This window comes from Chaetomium tenue (assembly GCF_020726465.1).
Source record: "Chaetomium tenue strain MPI-SDFR-AT-0079 chromosome Unknown F5144scaffold_8, whole genome shotgun sequence".
NCBI classification, from domain to species: domain Eukaryota; kingdom Fungi; phylum Ascomycota; class Sordariomycetes; order Sordariales; family Chaetomiaceae; genus Chaetomium; species Chaetomium tenue.
The window spans coordinates 815,985-831,850 of record NW_027117336.1 but is presented as its reverse complement, the minus strand read 5'-3'; the positions used below and the strand labels follow the sequence as shown (position 1 = coordinate 831,850).

The 15,866-nt window shown below is 55.3% G+C and overlaps 3 protein-coding genes across 3 annotated transcripts; 2 read left to right on the top strand and 1 right to left on the bottom strand.

Moving 5' to 3' along the window:
- The first annotated feature begins 4,493 nt into the window (after positions 1–4,493).
- Positions 4,494–6,866, top strand: F5144DRAFT_406057 (amino acid permease/ SLC12A domain-containing protein). The gene is made up of 3 exons (XM_066784893.1): positions 4,494–5,314; positions 5,377–6,311; positions 6,375–6,866. The coding sequence occupies exons 1-3, from the start codon at positions 4,780–4,782 to the stop codon at positions 6,630–6,632; spliced, it is 1,728 nt and encodes a 575-aa protein (XP_066638443.1). The 5' UTR covers positions 4,494–4,779; the 3' UTR covers positions 6,633–6,866.
- Positions 6,867–10,769: 3,903 nt separating this feature from the next.
- On the top strand, positions 10,770–13,523 carry F5144DRAFT_616419 (uncharacterized protein; the record flags this gene model as incomplete). Its single annotated transcript, XM_066791838.1, has 4 exons — positions 10,770–11,251; positions 11,319–11,585; positions 11,642–11,915; positions 11,946–13,523. 4 exons carry the CDS (start codon positions 10,770–10,772, stop codon positions 13,521–13,523), a joined length of 2,601 nt encoding a protein of 866 aa, XP_066638442.1.
- Positions 13,524–14,643: 1,120 nt separating this feature from the next.
- Positions 14,644–15,858, bottom strand: F5144DRAFT_587849 (uncharacterized protein). Its single transcript, XM_066789869.1, has one exon. It carries the CDS (start codon positions 15,777–15,779, stop codon positions 14,856–14,858), a length of 924 nt encoding a protein of 307 aa, XP_066638441.1. The 5' UTR covers positions 15,780–15,858; the 3' UTR covers positions 14,644–14,855.
- Between the last annotated feature and the right edge of the window lie 8 nt (positions 15,859–15,866).

Below are 15,866 nucleotides of genomic sequence, written 5' to 3'. Positions count from 1 at the left end.
CGAACATATGCAAATGATGCCATAATCGTGATCTCGGGCCGTGACATAAGGCCAGGGGGGTGAAACAAAACAATCACACGCCATAGCGTGGGCCGCGGCGTTGTGTAACGTCGAAGCGGTCTCGTCATGGGGCACGGAACTTTATATCTACTTCGTCCTGCCATCGGGCCCAAGCTTCTGTTACATTCATTCATCTGTGCCTCTCTGACAGCCCGGGGCGGAGTTACGATGCATTGCCCGTGAAAACAGCACCTAAAAGCCATGTGTGTGATTTTGAACACGGCACGCTCCCAGCTAATAGGGCCAACTTGATCGTGGGGTAGCACTACTGGGCGCTTTCCCAGAGTGGGATATGACAAGCATCGAATCGGGCCAACACAGAAACCCAATAACATCCAGATTCAGGCTGAACGCTACATGTGGCCGTGGAACTACCCGTTAAGTGACCTCCACCTCGATCTGTACCGTTGGACGGCACTGCGGTTTCGGTACCGTCCCCCCCAGGCATGAGACCGCCCCTCCCAATGCCGGAAGTGTACTAGGCTGTCTTACCTCCTCGCAACGGCAGACTGCCGTGTGAGGTCGAGGGCACGTTCCACGGGCAGCGGGACCGTTGACCCGTTGTAGACGGCTTTCCGTCGCTGCAGGAGGGAGATCGGCGATCTGCTACTGGTGAAGGAGCCGCGACGCCATTCTCCTGGCCGGTAACGTATCATACTAAGATCTTCAGGGGTAAAGGTACTAAAATATACAGTCGATGGTAAGCCGCTAGTTCAATGCGCCTTGTTACCGTCGTGGTGCATATCATGATTCAATTCGCCAAAAAGGATGACTTTGCTTCACCCAGACTGGCGGGATGGTTTTGGTCTGTGACTGTAGAATAGCCAGGGAACCGAACTTCAGCCAGAGGGGCATGGCTGTCTGGCCCCAAACTCTCCCACAACCACATGCCAGAGAGTCCACAAGCTAGTCCGACGTCGGAGTCGCCGAGTATCTCAAAAAAATGGACCGAAAAGCAACCTGAATGATATCGGAAAACGCGCACTCCGACACGCCATTGACTTGACAAACATTTCAAATGCCTGACCTCGATAGGCGCCCTCACCGAACTCGAAGGGGCTTCTCCGATAAGCCTCGGACTTGCAGTTGCGTCTTGTGTGGTTCCGATGTGGACCGGACCGCGTGGCACATCTCCCCGCCGCCTGCTGACCAGGGTTATTGGGAGAGCCATGCCGAGGTTCCCTCTAACGGCCAATCTTGGCACGGGGAGACCTCCGATGTTGCTTTGGGGGCGCGCATGCCCGCTTGCCCACGCAATGGCTGAAAGTTAAGTTTTGGGTTTAGGCTTGGTGGATTGGGTGGGCCGATTGGCGCCTTGGGCGGCAGACGGGAGGCACAAGTTGCGCTAGGCTGTGAGTGGATTACCTCGGATAAATCGCCGATAACTGCAGGGGAGAATGGAAGAGGGACGCTTGGCGCTGCTTGTTGGCAGACTGCCGTCGTGGAGGCATTTGCTTGTGATTGTGGGATGAATTCTCCTTTTCAACCGACTCTTACCGACAAGCTCACCATGGCGTCTGCAGAGCCAAATCGATTTAGATTTGGGACGGCAACAACCCCTCAGTGCGTGGCGAATGGGGGAAGGTTGCCCTGCAAGCAAGCTGCAGTCAACATGCTGTGAACTGGTAACCGGATGGGAAAGTCCCAAAATCCCCTGTACCGTTGCATTTGTGGGATGCACCGTCATGCACGCATGCTCCCGCTGGGCTGGGCGCGACCAGGTGCCTTTCGCTCCTTCCTCTTTGGATGAATATGAGCTTCCGGCAGGCAGACTTACCAGGTGAAGCGTTTGGAATCTTACACAGACCACAGGGATCTCTTTGATTGTTGGGAAAGATTCGAAGGGGACCGCGGCTACGGGGACGCGTGCCGCGTGTTGGCAAGGACACTTGAGAGGTACAGTACCAAAGGATCTGAGACCATCCCAGACGGAGGCACAGGAATCAGCCAACCTCTCCACCTGGGCGAAGACATAACAAGATTGGAAAAGATGTGTAGGGAGCAGCGGGTAGGCCACGATGTTTCACTTTCTGGACATAAATAACCAACTAGCACGTGTTGGGCATGGATGACCTGGGCCCGGGCCCCTGGGCGACCTGCGATGGGCCAGTGTCGCGTGCTCGTCTGCTGATGGTAAGGAGTCTCGAACCACCTCCATACACCGACCGCACTTGCTTGAACCAAGACGCTACTGGAAGACCACTGCGGCTGAGAAAGGGCTGGTGACTCGCCTTGACTTGGGCTTGCCTTTTTCAGACATTCATCCCGAATCTGAATCAGCAGCTTAGTTCTTGGTATTGATCGAGTTGTACCAACCTGGAAGGCAATGGTGCCTGGCAGATGACATGTGAAAATGCCGCGCCGGAGCGTAAACTTGCTTCGGGTGATTATTTGTTGGAGGGCCGTCTTGGGGGCAGTTCGCCTCGGCGCTCAACGATTGCTTTATTCATGCTGCTTCCTCCCTGCTCCCCGAATCTCGTCCCCTAAAAAGCCTTGGATAGCTGTAACGGCTAGTGGGGAGACGTTGACTGTTGCGACTGTACACTAGCGAGACTAGCTGCCCCAAGAAATTGACCATCGTGGTGGTGATCTTACATAACCGGGTGTTTCTGAGCACGATGTTGTTCAGAAAACCCCGGCCAACTCCGAACTTGGTGCTTTCCCCGCAATCACTGTCAAGCATCGGGCAACCCCCCACGCAGGGGTCTGGTTCCTTCCCCGTTTGCCTCGCTCAGAACCGAACCAACGAACCACCGGCGGCAGTTCGGAAAGAGCAATCGTGAGATAGGCGTAAAATCAGAGCGACCTATCTGAGGAGCTAAGCGAGGCTGGGCATGGTTCTGATTTTTTTTTTTTTGAAGGATGGCACGAAAGCAACCTATCTCGGGAGTTTGCTGCCTATCTGAGTTATTTACCGAGTAACTATTTGTAGGAGTTGGCTCTTATCGAAGGTGGAAATGAAATGGAAGCCAACCAGCCAGAAAGGGGCGCTCAGAATCCACCGACTTGCGACAACTCCGTTGTTGGGCCACTTTTGGTGATAAGCTTGAGATCCTTAGGGACCCGCCAAGATAACCAAACCCGCCTCCCCAGACTGACGCCGGGGAAGCCGACAGGGGTGATGGCCAAGCTTTTCCAGGTCAGGAAGCTGGCAAGACATTCCAAGTGCTGCCAAGATGGTTTGGCTTGGCTGCTGGACGGCCGGCGAATGATGGTGGGTCCAGACTCTGTCAAACGTCGTCTGCCCTCCCCCATCTTCGGGCCATTCTCCCCAGATGGCAAGTTGTGGCCGCTGGGCTGCCGGCGAAGTCCACGCGCTGCGTCGCAGGCAATCGCTAACTTAGCGGCACCGGGATATCGCCGACTTGGCCTGTCCCTGCCTTTTGATGCGCTTACCGACATTGCCCTGGGCGTGGTCTGCAGCGTGTTGGCCTGCGGTGCAACGAGGGCGGTGATCTGTTGCCCAACCGCGCAAGCTAGCAACACGACAGCGCAGCAACACAGCAGCATAGCAGCAGCGCACCTGTGCTAAAATAGAAACCGACAGCAAAGTGAGTGCCCGTGTATCAAGAGAAACAAACAGTTCGCGGCGTTGTCCGGATTCCGTCCAAGCGACAACTGAACGGACGTGCGGATCAAGAGCTCACGCATCGGTGGCGTTGGTTGACCTGCATCGCCGCCGAAAAAAGCGCCAAACCAAGATCTGGGGCACCGGCTTGGCACTATTTTAGCCTGCCTCGAAGCTTGCCCAGTTCGCTTTGACAAATGGAATCTCCGAACTCAAGTCCAGGGTGGTCCTGCTATTGGCTCTCTGATACCGGCGCCAACCAAACTGGGCGACCGACACGGCCACACACAGCGGCGATCATGAACCCCGTCTGTTCGAGATGGACTTTCGGGCTATTGGACTGCTTGGGTTGTTTGGGCTGTTTGGTTCGACGGCTGGTTGGACTGCTCCCTGGGATGACCCGATGCACAAATCACGGCCCACGGCCGTTACCCCTTCTGCGCAACCAACCCCGTTGCAACCACTCAGTGGCCTGCCGGTTCCGTCATTGCCCCTCCTCCGCATGCTGCAATCAATCTGCATTCTGGGAAGGAACTGACGACTGCCCCCCCTCTTTCCGCCACCCGTCTTATGTCTGATGGACGAACATGTGCGCAACAGGCTCGCACCTTCCCGACTCCTGTTGGGTCAACTTGGCTGCTTGGCTGCAAAGCTCCGCGGCATTGCGCGGGTTATTGGCCACTTGTCTAGCTCCTTCTCCATCGAGGGCCTTCCTTGTCAAACTCGCCGTCCCTCTCGAGGGTGTTGCCTCACGCTTTAACTCCTTCGGTGAGGCTTCTAGCCACTTTCTGTGCTTCCCGGCTGAGCACGGTCAAGGCACCATTCTCCAATCACTCTTGGCTCGACCCTCACCCTCCCGTGCCACTGGATCCTGCGTGCCGCGTGCCTTGCCCTGTCGTTTCCCCGGACCTTCGATACCTCCCCCCCCTCCCCCCTCCCTCCCTCGTCTCGTGAGGAAGGCCCCGCAGATACGGGACCCTGGAAGCGGTCCATGTAACCAGACCCGGAGAGAGCGACACGAGAGAGCCGCAACATCGTTTGCGACCCAGCTTCGTCCTTGATTAAAAGCCCCCTCCCCCCTCCCCTCACATCCCGTCTTGTTCCTCCCTTCCCCCGCCATCCCTTCTCCCCCATCACACCCATATTCCACCATGTCATCAGAAGAAAAAGAGACTGGCATACAGACTCCTGAAAAGGAGTCGCCGCCAACCTTCTCGGCCGTCCACGATGATGGTGTCCGGACGCGCGACCAGGAGGATTTCATGACGCGGAATGGCCTCAACCTTCGGTCGTTCCAGAAGCGCGACATTGGCGGGGGCTCCATCGACTCGCTCGACCGCTCCATGTCAACGCGCCACATGCACATGATCTCGATTGGTGGCTCTATCGGTGCTGGTTTCTTCGTCGGTTCCGGCAAGGCCCTTGCCGACGGCGGTCCCGGCTCGCTCTTCATTGACTTCCTCATTATCGGAGTCATGATGTTCAACACTGTCTACGCTCTCGGCGAACTCGCCGTCATGTACCCGGTCTCTGGTGGCTTCTACACGTACTCGACTCGCTTCATCGATCCTTCTTGGGGTTTCGCCATGGGCTGGAACTATGTCATGCAATGGGCCGTCGTATTACCGTTAGAACTCACAGTGTGTTCAATGACGGTAGCATACTGGAATTCCGAAATCAACGTCGGTAAGTAGGCGTCCGTCAAAAATCCCTGGGTCGTTCTGGTACTGACTCCCAATTCTCTCCAGCTGTCTGGATCACCGTCTTCTTCGTCGCCATTCTCATCATCAACATCTTTGGTGCGCTCGGCTACGCTGAAGAGGAATTCTGGTCGTCGGTACTCAAGCTGGGAGCGATCATCGTCTTCATGGTCATTGCCTTCGTCCTCGTCCTCGGCGGCGGCCCCGCCGGCAGCAAGTATGACGAATACGTCGGAGCGCGTACCTGGTACGAGCCCGGTGCTTTTGCCCACGGCTTCCGCGGTTTCTGCAGTGTGTTCGTCACCGCCGCTTTCTCTTTCTCCGGAACCGAGCTCGTCGGTCTCGCCGCAGCTGAGGCCAAGAACCCCCTCAAGTCGCTCCCCGGTGCCATCAAGCAGGTCTTCTGGCGTATCACCCTCTTTTACATCCTGGGCCTGTTCTTCGTCGGCCTCCTGATCCCGCACGACGATCCGAGCCTTCTGGGGTCCGAGAACTCCAACCCCTATGCCGATGTCGCCGCCTCGCCTTTTGTGCTCGTGGGCAAGTACGCCAACCTCAACGGCTACGACTCGTTCATGAACGTCATCATCCTGGTTTCGGTCCTGTCCATCGGCGTGTCGGCCGTCTACGGCGGCTCCCGTACGCTCACCGCTCTCGCCCAGCAGGGCTACGCCCCCAGGGTCTTCTCGTACATTGACCGCTCCGGCCGCCCGCTCATCTCGGTCGCCGCCATCTGCGCCTTCGCCCCTCTGGCGTATGTCAACCTCCACGCCGATGGGCCGACTGTGTTTGACTGGCTGCTCGCCTTGTCGGGTCTCGCCGCCCTCTTCACCTGGGGCTCCATCTGCCTGGCCCACATCCGCTTTCGCACCGCGTGGCTCAAGCAGGGCCACACCCTGGACGAGATCCCCTTCCGTGCCCTCGGCGGTGTCTACGGCTCTTACATTGGCCTCGGCCTCAACGCCCTCTGCCTCATCGCTCAGGTAAGAAAACCCCTTCCTCTCCTCTCCTCCTCTTACCGTACTAACTCTCCTTCCCTCCCACAGCTCTACGTCTCTATCTGCCCCGTCAAGGGCGGCTTCAACGATGCCGAGGGCTTCTTCAAGTCGTACCTGGCCATGCCCGTCGTCATCGTCTTCTGGATCGGCGGCTTCCTGTGGAAGCGCACCGGCTGGCTGCGCACCGACCAGATCGACCTCGACACCGGCCGTCGTGAGCTCGACTGGGATGCCATCCACGCCGACCGCGCGAAGCTGGCTGCCATGCCGGCCTGGAAGAGGACATTTTACACGCTGTTTGTTTAGAATCTTTTGGCTGTGAGGGGTCGGCGCGGGTGGATCTTTTTGTTTTGTTGTTCGTTCGTGTATATGGGAGCGCAAATCTGGCGCTAATTACGCTGGTTATTTTTGTGGCCCTAGCAGTACCTAGCTAATTTTGAGCCGGTACATGCGTTTTGTTGTTGTCGTTGTTTATGATGCGCCCCCGGAGCTGTGCCGATTGGGGTTATGATGTGATGATCCGTTGTCGGCTGGCTCGTGGTCGCTTTGAAGTAATGGGGTGGGATGGCTTGGGGGGTGGAGGTGGATGGGGTGAGTGTGTGTTTGGGTGGATGGATGGGAGTTGGCTGGGATGGTCGATGATAATAGCAGTACTTGATACCACGGGGAATTGATTGGCGCGGCTTGTTGCTGCTCTGTTGTTTCTGGCATGTTGCTGTTTCGTACCTTTCGTTGGTTGATGGGTTGTGTGATGCTATTGTGTCTTGGAGAAGTATGAAAGGTCCAGGTCAGCGAGTGTTGGTCTTTGGCGGCATGCTAAAGGTAACTACCAAGTATTCTCTGTTCCCCTTGGATCAGCTGAGCGGGATTGGAAGTGTCCCTCGATCGGCTTGGCGGAATTGGAAGTGTCCGATGCCGCCCGGCTCCTCAAGCTTCCACTCACCGACTGCCCTTCGATATATTCAACCTGTATCAGAGTACACCCGGAATTTTGCTGGGTATACTTTTTATGGACTATACACCACGCCAATTCGCGAGACGAATCAACGCTACACCGAGATCAAGTAATTCAGCGAACTTGATATTAGATAGCTGGTTGCTGCGTTTTTCAACCAGACGATGGGTGGGCACGTTCAAGGAGCTCGTCCGGCACACCATTGCGCAAGCGATAAGCCGGATCGATATACTGAGTGAGCACTTGCGGTTGGAAAAGGTAGTTAGGTATGTACCCAGGTCTGAGTTTTAATTTGGGCAGCGTGGCGCCGTTAAAGCTTACCATGAAGACCACATTTATTTGAAACGCGGATCGGAGATCAAGGTTCGGGCTAACATAATGTATCAAGGAGGCGCGTACCAAGTATCAAGACCGTAATGCAGAATACTCGTTCTGCTCTTGCTACCCATCACCGTCCGATGGAGACTCCTGAGGGGACATCAGATGTAAAATACCGCCTAATAAGTTTACTTTGGAATGCGAAGTTACTAATTCTCAATTGGCTTATGGGCGCGCCCTGAAAAAATGGAGGTACAAGATGACTTGGCATCTTCGCAATGGAGACGATGGCTGGATTATGTGGGATACCGCTAAGAAGTCCTGCCTCAGAAAGAAAGGTCTACCGAGCTCTTATAGAGGTGGAGGGTGAAGAAGCGGACAGGGAGACTATGAAGGAGTATTGGGGCGGTGTGTTGAAGGTTATATGCCCCATGACCTGGGAGGAGCTAAGCCAAGTTTAGGGGCTCTATATTGACAGTTAGTTTAGGGCTGGCCATGACTTGGAGTGTCACTAGGAAATATTTTGGATCTGAGGTTGGTTGTGATTAATACGTTTATATCATGCCCCTTGAAAAATACAGTGGTAAAGTTGCCTGTGTCTTCTAAGTTCGATGAACCCACTCATGATCCTCATATCGCGGCAGGTCAGCCAAGATGCAGCCGCAAGCCGCTACAAAATAAACCTTCTTACAAACTAAATACAGGTAATTGGAGCATCGTAACACGGCAGGGGGCTTCTGGTAGTGGGTTATTTTGGGAGGTAAAAAGTGCCTGTCACGGGCACAGCCCGTTCCATATACGGGTTAGGGTTGTAGTTAGTCAGGGTCAGGGTTGCAGGGCAGGACCCCTGGTAGTGGGGTCCTACTAGTGTGGTCTGTGCGCGGCCCACACAGACAGGGTTGTCCCTGGGCGCGCCGCGCCTCCTACATTCGGTTGCTCGTGCAACCACACAATATACCAGAGATCCCCTACCACGGCGATTCCACCCGTGATAGTGCCATGTTTTACAAAGGAGAAAGTGCTGTCAAGAGCTAGTTAATTTACAAAAGAGAACTCGTAAGGCCCCTGGTTGCTCGGAGCCAAGATGGGGAAGGGGAAGGGGAAGGTCTTCAACCGCGTCGTCAGCTGCGTCCCGCGAGTAAGTTCACCGCAAGAAATGATAGATCCCACTATACTTCACGGCCTTGCAGCGTGGAGCTCCCCCTTTCCGCATGCCAAAGTTCATAAGAGCTTACCAAAGTATGACTATATTACAACAAGCGTGTCATCTTTTCCTCCTTCACCCTGCCGCTAATATCGAACCCCAAGTCGCCGCTACTGCCAGGGGCTCAGCATCATCGCCATGGGTCCCATGTCGCAACCAGAGTGGCGTGGGGATATCAATGGAGTCATAGACCGAGATCAGCTTCGCATATAGCGCTCGGGGGGTTGGTGACGGCACTTGATGTAATCCAACATTCGAATCAGCAGGTGCAATGAGTACAGTAGACGAAGATGTGAAGGCCCTGCCTGCTGAAGGGGAGTTCAACTTACGGTCCATTCGAGAACCGCCTGCCAGTCCCGTACACGTCGTTTGTTCTGGCCTTGTTCTTATTCTCGGTATTGGGTGGCCCATTTAATCCGCCGATAGGGACATCAGGAGAGGATCCGAGGCGACTCTTAGTGGGGGTAGGAGAGCCATTTCTGGCGATAGTACTCCAATTGTCGGGATTGCTTCTACTGGAGGTTCAGCTAGGGTGGCCGTGTGGATGGATTCGATGAGAATCATGAGATGAATCAGATGATTTGCCACATCCTCATGGCGACCGTCCGGAGACCCGGGTCGCTTTCCACAGGGTAGCATGGACATCTTGTTTTTTTAGATGAATATAAAAGTGACGTAAAGGACAGAGGTAAGACAAGAAAATACGGGATTCAGAAAGAAATGAGAGGAAGGGATGGGAGGGGAGGGGCTTAGGCGGCAAGAGAGGACGAGAGGACTGGCAATTAACGAGATGAGAGGAAAGAAAAGGAACAACGTCACTTACTCTGAGGGCATGATGGAGGTAGAGGTTTAGTTAGAGATACCGCAGGTGGTTGAGACACGAGAGGGCCTGGGTCTTGCGGAGGACGTGAACGGTGAAGATTGATATCCAAAACGAGGGGCAGGAAGCGGCGGGATATCTGTTGGCTTTATAGCAGAGGACGACGGGGTCACTGGAGCAAAGCTGCCACATTCAGAGGGTGGGGAACTGGCAAGGAGACGAGTTGACCGATATGACTGCCATTCGCCTCCTCCGCTCTGCCCCCATGTTTCGTGCCTGGGCTGGCTGGACGGCCTGGACACATGGCATGGCGTAGATGGTGCTGGAGTCGACTATCGCGGCCCCAGACGTGGCTCTCCGTTCGAGGCTACATGATATCTGTGCCGCGCCCGGCCGGAAAGACAGTTGAATGGACGTGAGAGCAATGCTGGCCTTCCCTGACCTTACGCAATCTCCTAGGGTATGTACCTTACCTTCCCGTCTTCAAGAAGGTGCTGCCTTCATCAGGCGGTGACTTTTGGTCGGCGCATGCGCCCCCAGGTTGTGTGGTGGGTATGATATTTCATTGGCTTGCCACGTTTTGTCAACAGGGGACAGCTGTAATTGCTGTCGGGCATTGGGGATGAACAACACCCCCGTACTGTGTATTGCAGCAGCCATATGGAAAATTGGGTCGAGTTAAGAGTCGTGAGTGGCCCGGTGCGTTTTGTTCGGAGGGCATGCCAAGACTGGGTGAGCCGCACCGCCGCGGTCGAAACTTCCGATCTGGCGGCACGGCAACTAGTTAATCGGCCCACCTCATTGGCTCTCTGCGTTTTGTTTCGACAGGGGATGAGCTGTTTTAAGGTTTCTGGGCTGTTGACCAAACCCCACAACGTTTTGTTGATTCGTCGTCGTGTCTCCGGAAGTTTCACTTTTGGTTGCCTCACTCTTACTTTTCCACCGAGCACCGTCACACAGATATGGTGCGCGCCGGGCGCTCGCCTGCGTTTGCTGTCGCGCATAAAATGATTAAAATGTACTTAACCTGTCAGCATCCAGCCCATTGCGCAGGGCCCAGGGCAGCTTTTCATTCATTCTCATTTCTCAAATTCTCTCCTCTGCCCATTTGCCTCCGGCCCTCAGTCCCAAGCCAAAGTTTCCGACATGGACATCAACGATTTGCTTCCTCGTTCTCAGGACGCGAAATTTCTGGACGTTCCGTACGAGGAACGGTGGGAATGCCTGAAGCCCACCATCGTTCGACTGTACATGGGCAAGTACAGACCCAATGGGAAGTCGACGACCATGGCTCAGGTGGTTATGTTCATGAGAGACAACTATTTATTCCATGCCGTGTCAGTGCTAATTCCCCTCCAGTACTGCGGGCATCTTGCCCAGGCTTACCGTATTCTGCTGCGTAGTGAGAACCAGTATCGACATCGGTTCAGTAAATGGGGCGTCCGCCGACGTACAGTCGTTGATGAGAAGGAGCAAATCACGTCTGCCCTCGGCAGGAGGACTCACGCAGAGATGAGCACGTCCCACGTTACCCTCGACCCCGACAAGGAAGTAGACAAGAAGCAAATGAAGAGGTACTTGAACGATCAAATTCGCCACCACAAAGCAGAGCCTATGTCACCCGGCGTGTAAGTCTTCTATTCTGGACAAACGAGGCACAGGCGCCACCCAGGCTTACTTCCCAACGCCCATTAGGTTCTCGTCGTGGAACCTCCCCTATGGGGCATATTCCAAGGCCCTGGGAAAGAAAAGTGACCAACCTTCTCCCTTCGGAGGGACAGGTGCCACCCCAAGCTACCTAAACATAGAGAGCCCGGAGGCCGCCACACCAGGACGCGAAGCAGCTGGCCCGTCGCCCACCATGCAGCTCGTCCGCCAGAAGGTCGCCCTGGACCGGTCAAGTCTCTTCTTGCAGGGACGCCACTTGGAACTTCTTGCGAGCTGCGGAAAAGAGGACCGCATGTAAGGGAACACGCTTGTCTTTTCTCGCTCTGTGCTGCCAGCTGATTTGCTCCCAGCACGTTGGCCAATTATCTTCACGACTTCTACATCCATTCCTTTGTTGTCGCAAAGTACTGGGGCCGAGGTCCTCAGATGGACCAGTGGACCGCAGGCTTAGTATCCGCCTTCACTCTTGGCTCTTTTGATATTGCCAGTCCGGCGAGCCTCGCATCTGCTATGTCGCCGGCTGCGGCACCGGACAGGCTGGACAAGCTCGACGGCCCTACACAGCTTTGCCGATGGTCCATTCACGTCCCTTCGGTGTTCTACGAGGAGATCCCAGAAGAGTCTGTGAGTGCACAGGATGGATTCGACATACAGGACCCTCACTCGTGGGTGGCATGGCCACTTGACGAGGAAGCACTCTCCATGTCGTTCGCAGAGTCGATGGGCCGGTCCATCACCAACAGCACGTTTTCTCTTACGGCACCCAACGATTTGCCAATTTCAACCGAGTCGTTATCACAGGCTGTGCAACAGAATCCGGAGCTACTGCGGGCGGATGCGTGGAAGGTTGCGATAATGGCTGGTAACGTCGATCTGCTGCTCCGTTTGCACCGCGAAACAAAGCGACTCCCGGATGGGATCGATGAGATCTATCCCTTCCACCTAGCAGCCTCCTTTCTCGACGGTGGAAATACGTGCTGCGACATGATCATTACGCTTTCTTCTATATTCGAGAGTCGCTACCTCTTCTTCCACGATCGCGATGACTTGGGCCACACAGTGCTGGACAGTTTCATGATCACCATCCTCCGTTCGCACACAAGCGTCAGCCCCGAGCATGTCAGTGCGCGATTCAACCCACCCCACCGCTTTCCGGGAGAAGAAAAGGACATCTGTGGCAGATGGGATGCCGACTCTCCGGTTGTCCGAACCCTCTTCAGGCATGGATATGCACGCGTTCCGACCAAGTGGAAGCATGCATTCTGCCACACTGCTGCGCAGGCTATCTGCCACAGCGTAATCGCCATCTGGGGCTCACCCGCTTCCCCACCCATCGACGCGCTGAGCGGACTGTTCGTTCGACGTTGTAACAGCTGCGGGTTGGAGCTCAAGCTTGGGCCCCTTCACACTCTCGTTGTCGTGGCGTTTTACCTTGCGCATCTGGGGATGCCTGGGGAGACAATGTTTGGTGCGCTGGCGGTCCTGGTCTGTCTGTTGAGCCTCGGCGCCCACGCTTCGTTGAGAACAGTCATATCGGTCGAGGACATTCTCGGGCGGGCGAAGCCAGGGAGATGCTGCCACAAACCCATGGACGCTTCTGATCTAATGCGCGCAGTGCCGCATGACCTCATCGCCCACTGGAGTACTGACTGTCAGACGGGATGGATGTGCATCTTGCAAGTCCTCCTCCTGGCTAGACATGACGGAGACCCTAACTTGCAACAAGATGCTGACTCCGGCCAGGAGTCTGATAGCGACGAATTCGAAGGAAATTCAAACGCTGATTCAGAGGAAGACTCTCACGATGCTCCACAAAATCACGACTGTGGGCTTGAGTGGAGAGGCCTACGGGCGCATACCGAGTGGCTTAAACTGCCCTGCGGAAATCCGAAACTCGGCCTCCTTTGGGCAACTATCCAGGTGGAACTTCTCACCTACCGCCGAATCAATACTGCAGATTCTTGGCTCTCTAGCAGGTTTTCAATGGGCGCCCTCAAGGCTTGGTTGGAAGGGACGTCTTCTGAATTCCACATTCCCTTGGTGGAAGGGGGGATGATGCGGAATCACTCGCTTTGCGGATGGTTTCGCTGCAGAGATTTTGTCTGCCCCGTTGCCGAGGAGGTGTGCAAAGAACACTTCATGAACATGGACGTTTACGACAGGGCTACCTTTCTCGAACGACCGGGTTTGATCTCGGGGTGGCTGCAAGTCGTCGCTCCTGACGAGGAATAAAGTTCCCATTGTTTTCACCGCGCCGCCGCAGAAGCGATCCGCATCAGGAACTCGTACGACCTCCAACAGGATTGACCCTGCTCTCTACCACGCTTCTCTTTATCGCAATTCACGTTAAAAGGCTGGAACTTTCCGCTCCCAATGATGACGGAGAAAGTCCTTTGACAGGTTGCCAATCCCAATCTGCTCGACGCTACCGCTGCTTTCTGGCTGCTTGAGACGACCGCTCCTTGGATTCAGCTGGGCCAGTAGAAAGGGATGTATCTCTGGGTGACAAATCGCTTTGGATTGCGTGAATTCGAGCGGAGAACGGATGGGAAGCTCCAACACCAAGCCACCAGGAAGCCTCCTTTTGTGTGGGAATTCGGGCCATTGGGGCTGTTGCGTTCTCCTATGGGCTGGCGAGGACGTACACGGTTGTAACGGGCTGACCCGGTGACCATCGGCGGAACCCCTGGTCCCTGAGGAAGCTATTCCCAAATCGTGCTTCATGGTCTGCCCCAGGTCACCGTGTTCGTCAGCTCTGGCCCGGAGGCATATAGGGCCCCCAGATCATCTCTTCTTCCATTTCTTTCTCTTCTCTTCTTCAGGATTGATATTCTCGTAGAGTCGCCCTCAGCTAGTTGCAAATACACTCCGCACCGTTTCACCGATGACCCCGTAGGTTGACCCGTTTGTATTTAGATCTAACCCAGGTACCATCCCATTGACCTTTAGGTCGGGTAGGTAGGGCATATCAAAAGGCTTCACGACCCACAGGTACTTGTGGGTGGTGATTTTCGGCCCTACTCCTCATACACTAGTCATATAACCTGGGGTTCGGGCGCGGGTGTGTCTGGTACCATTGATCCCCGGCCAGAGCGGAAAGCCTGGAACCTTGGAAGCTAAATGCTTGGATCAACACTGGTTGTCCCACATTTCAGCGTCGGGGAGAGGGTCGGCGTGCTCAAACTTGGACCAGCGGAAGGAGGCGGGGGCGTTACGCCCACCGGGACCTCCGCGGTCAGGCTGTTGAACTTCATGTCTTGGGCTGGGGATTTGTTCTTAATGGACACGAGATCCACTTCTGTTTGAACTCAGGGGGTGTTCCGCCGTCGATATGGGGTTCGAGGCAAAGGCTCTTGAAAACGGGTGAGGTGGTGCACTGGATTAGGTTTCAAAGATCAGGGACAAGGCAACCGCGGAAGGTCAATAAACGCAATGGTAGTTAATCTAAGACGTTACGTGCATGTATGCAGGAACAGAGTTCTCAAGTTCAATTTGGGCCAAATTTCCAAGCTAAGTCTCCAGGTGTTGGCTCATAGCTGAGGGTAGGCATGAGCTAGCGCCTGATCACGGCCCTTCCCCTCGGTAACAAACGGATTCGGGATACCTTTCGGCCATGGTTTTCTTCACGGCCTTGAGGCAGTCGGACTTGCGGTAAACGGCCAAGTCGGGCCAACCATGTTGCTGATAGGTCTCTCGAAGCATGGCCACCATACCTTCTTCGCCGGGGTAATCACCATCCACGAACGCCCGTAAGGCGAAGAAACTGATGGGAAGCCAGTAAAGTTGTAAGAACTGTTCCTTGAGGACCTCGAAGAAGTCCGGGATGGTCCAGGCGGTTGCGCCGTACCGCCATTGGGCCTCTTCTTCGGGCACCCCGTCGTCCAATTCCGACCAATCCACATTGACCCTACAACGATCCCCGAAGTCAATCCTGCCGGGACAGTCTTCCCAATGGATGACGCCGTGCTTCGTATCCAGCACCATCGCTTCGTCGCGGCTCGTGATCAGGCCGACGACATGGGGGGGCGACATACGGTAGAATGTACCCTCAGTGGCGAGGCGGATGTAGCTGGCTTCGTCGAGGGAGGCGTCAGGGCCCTGGCTCAGGGACTGGGAGAGACGTGTGATGAGCACTGGCCAGTCGGCGACGTTGCTGCCGGGGGCAATGTCGGCGGGGTTTTCCCAGGAGCATCGGACGTATGGCAAGTGGGCCAACAATGCCAGAACCTCGTCCGACTTACCGAGGTACTGTAGTGTGGCGGGATCGGCGTTGATGATTTCGGGCCAGCCACCCGGCGGTGGGTAGACGACGTGGGACTCCTCCATGTACATCTGGGTGAGGAAGGTGTAGTAGTTTGACACGGCCGCAATCGTCTCCTCACGCGAGTATTTGTAGTTGGTGTCCTCCTCCTCGTCCGTCGAGTATGACTCTGAGTCTTCGAACTCGAGCGTCGGATAGATGGGGGGTGGGAATTCAACTGGTGCCATGGTGGCGTTGTTGCTGCTGCTGCTGTTGTTGTTGTTGTTGCTGTTTGGTGAAAGAACTAACGCTGGGTGGGAGCCTGGGAGTTGACT

What these genes read in the sequence shown, in the direction of transcription:
- F5144DRAFT_406057 (XM_066784893.1), top strand. Translation starts at nt 4,780, where the DNA reads ATGTCATCAGAAGAAAAAGAGACTGGCATACAGACTCCTGAAAAGGAG. An exon ending in GAATTCCGAAATCAACGTCG is followed by an intron (nt 5,315 to 5,376) that starts GTAAGTAGGCGT and finishes AATTCTCTCCAG; the next exon opens with CTGTCTGGATCACCGTCTTC. An exon ending in CCCTCTGCCTCATCGCTCAG is followed by an intron (nt 6,312 to 6,374) that starts GTAAGAAAACCC and finishes TCCCTCCCACAG; the next exon opens with CTCTACGTCTCTATCTGCCC.
- F5144DRAFT_587849 (XM_066789869.1), bottom strand. Translation starts at nt 15,779, where the DNA reads ATGGCACCAGTTGAATTCCCACCCCCCATCTATCCGACGCTCGAGTTC.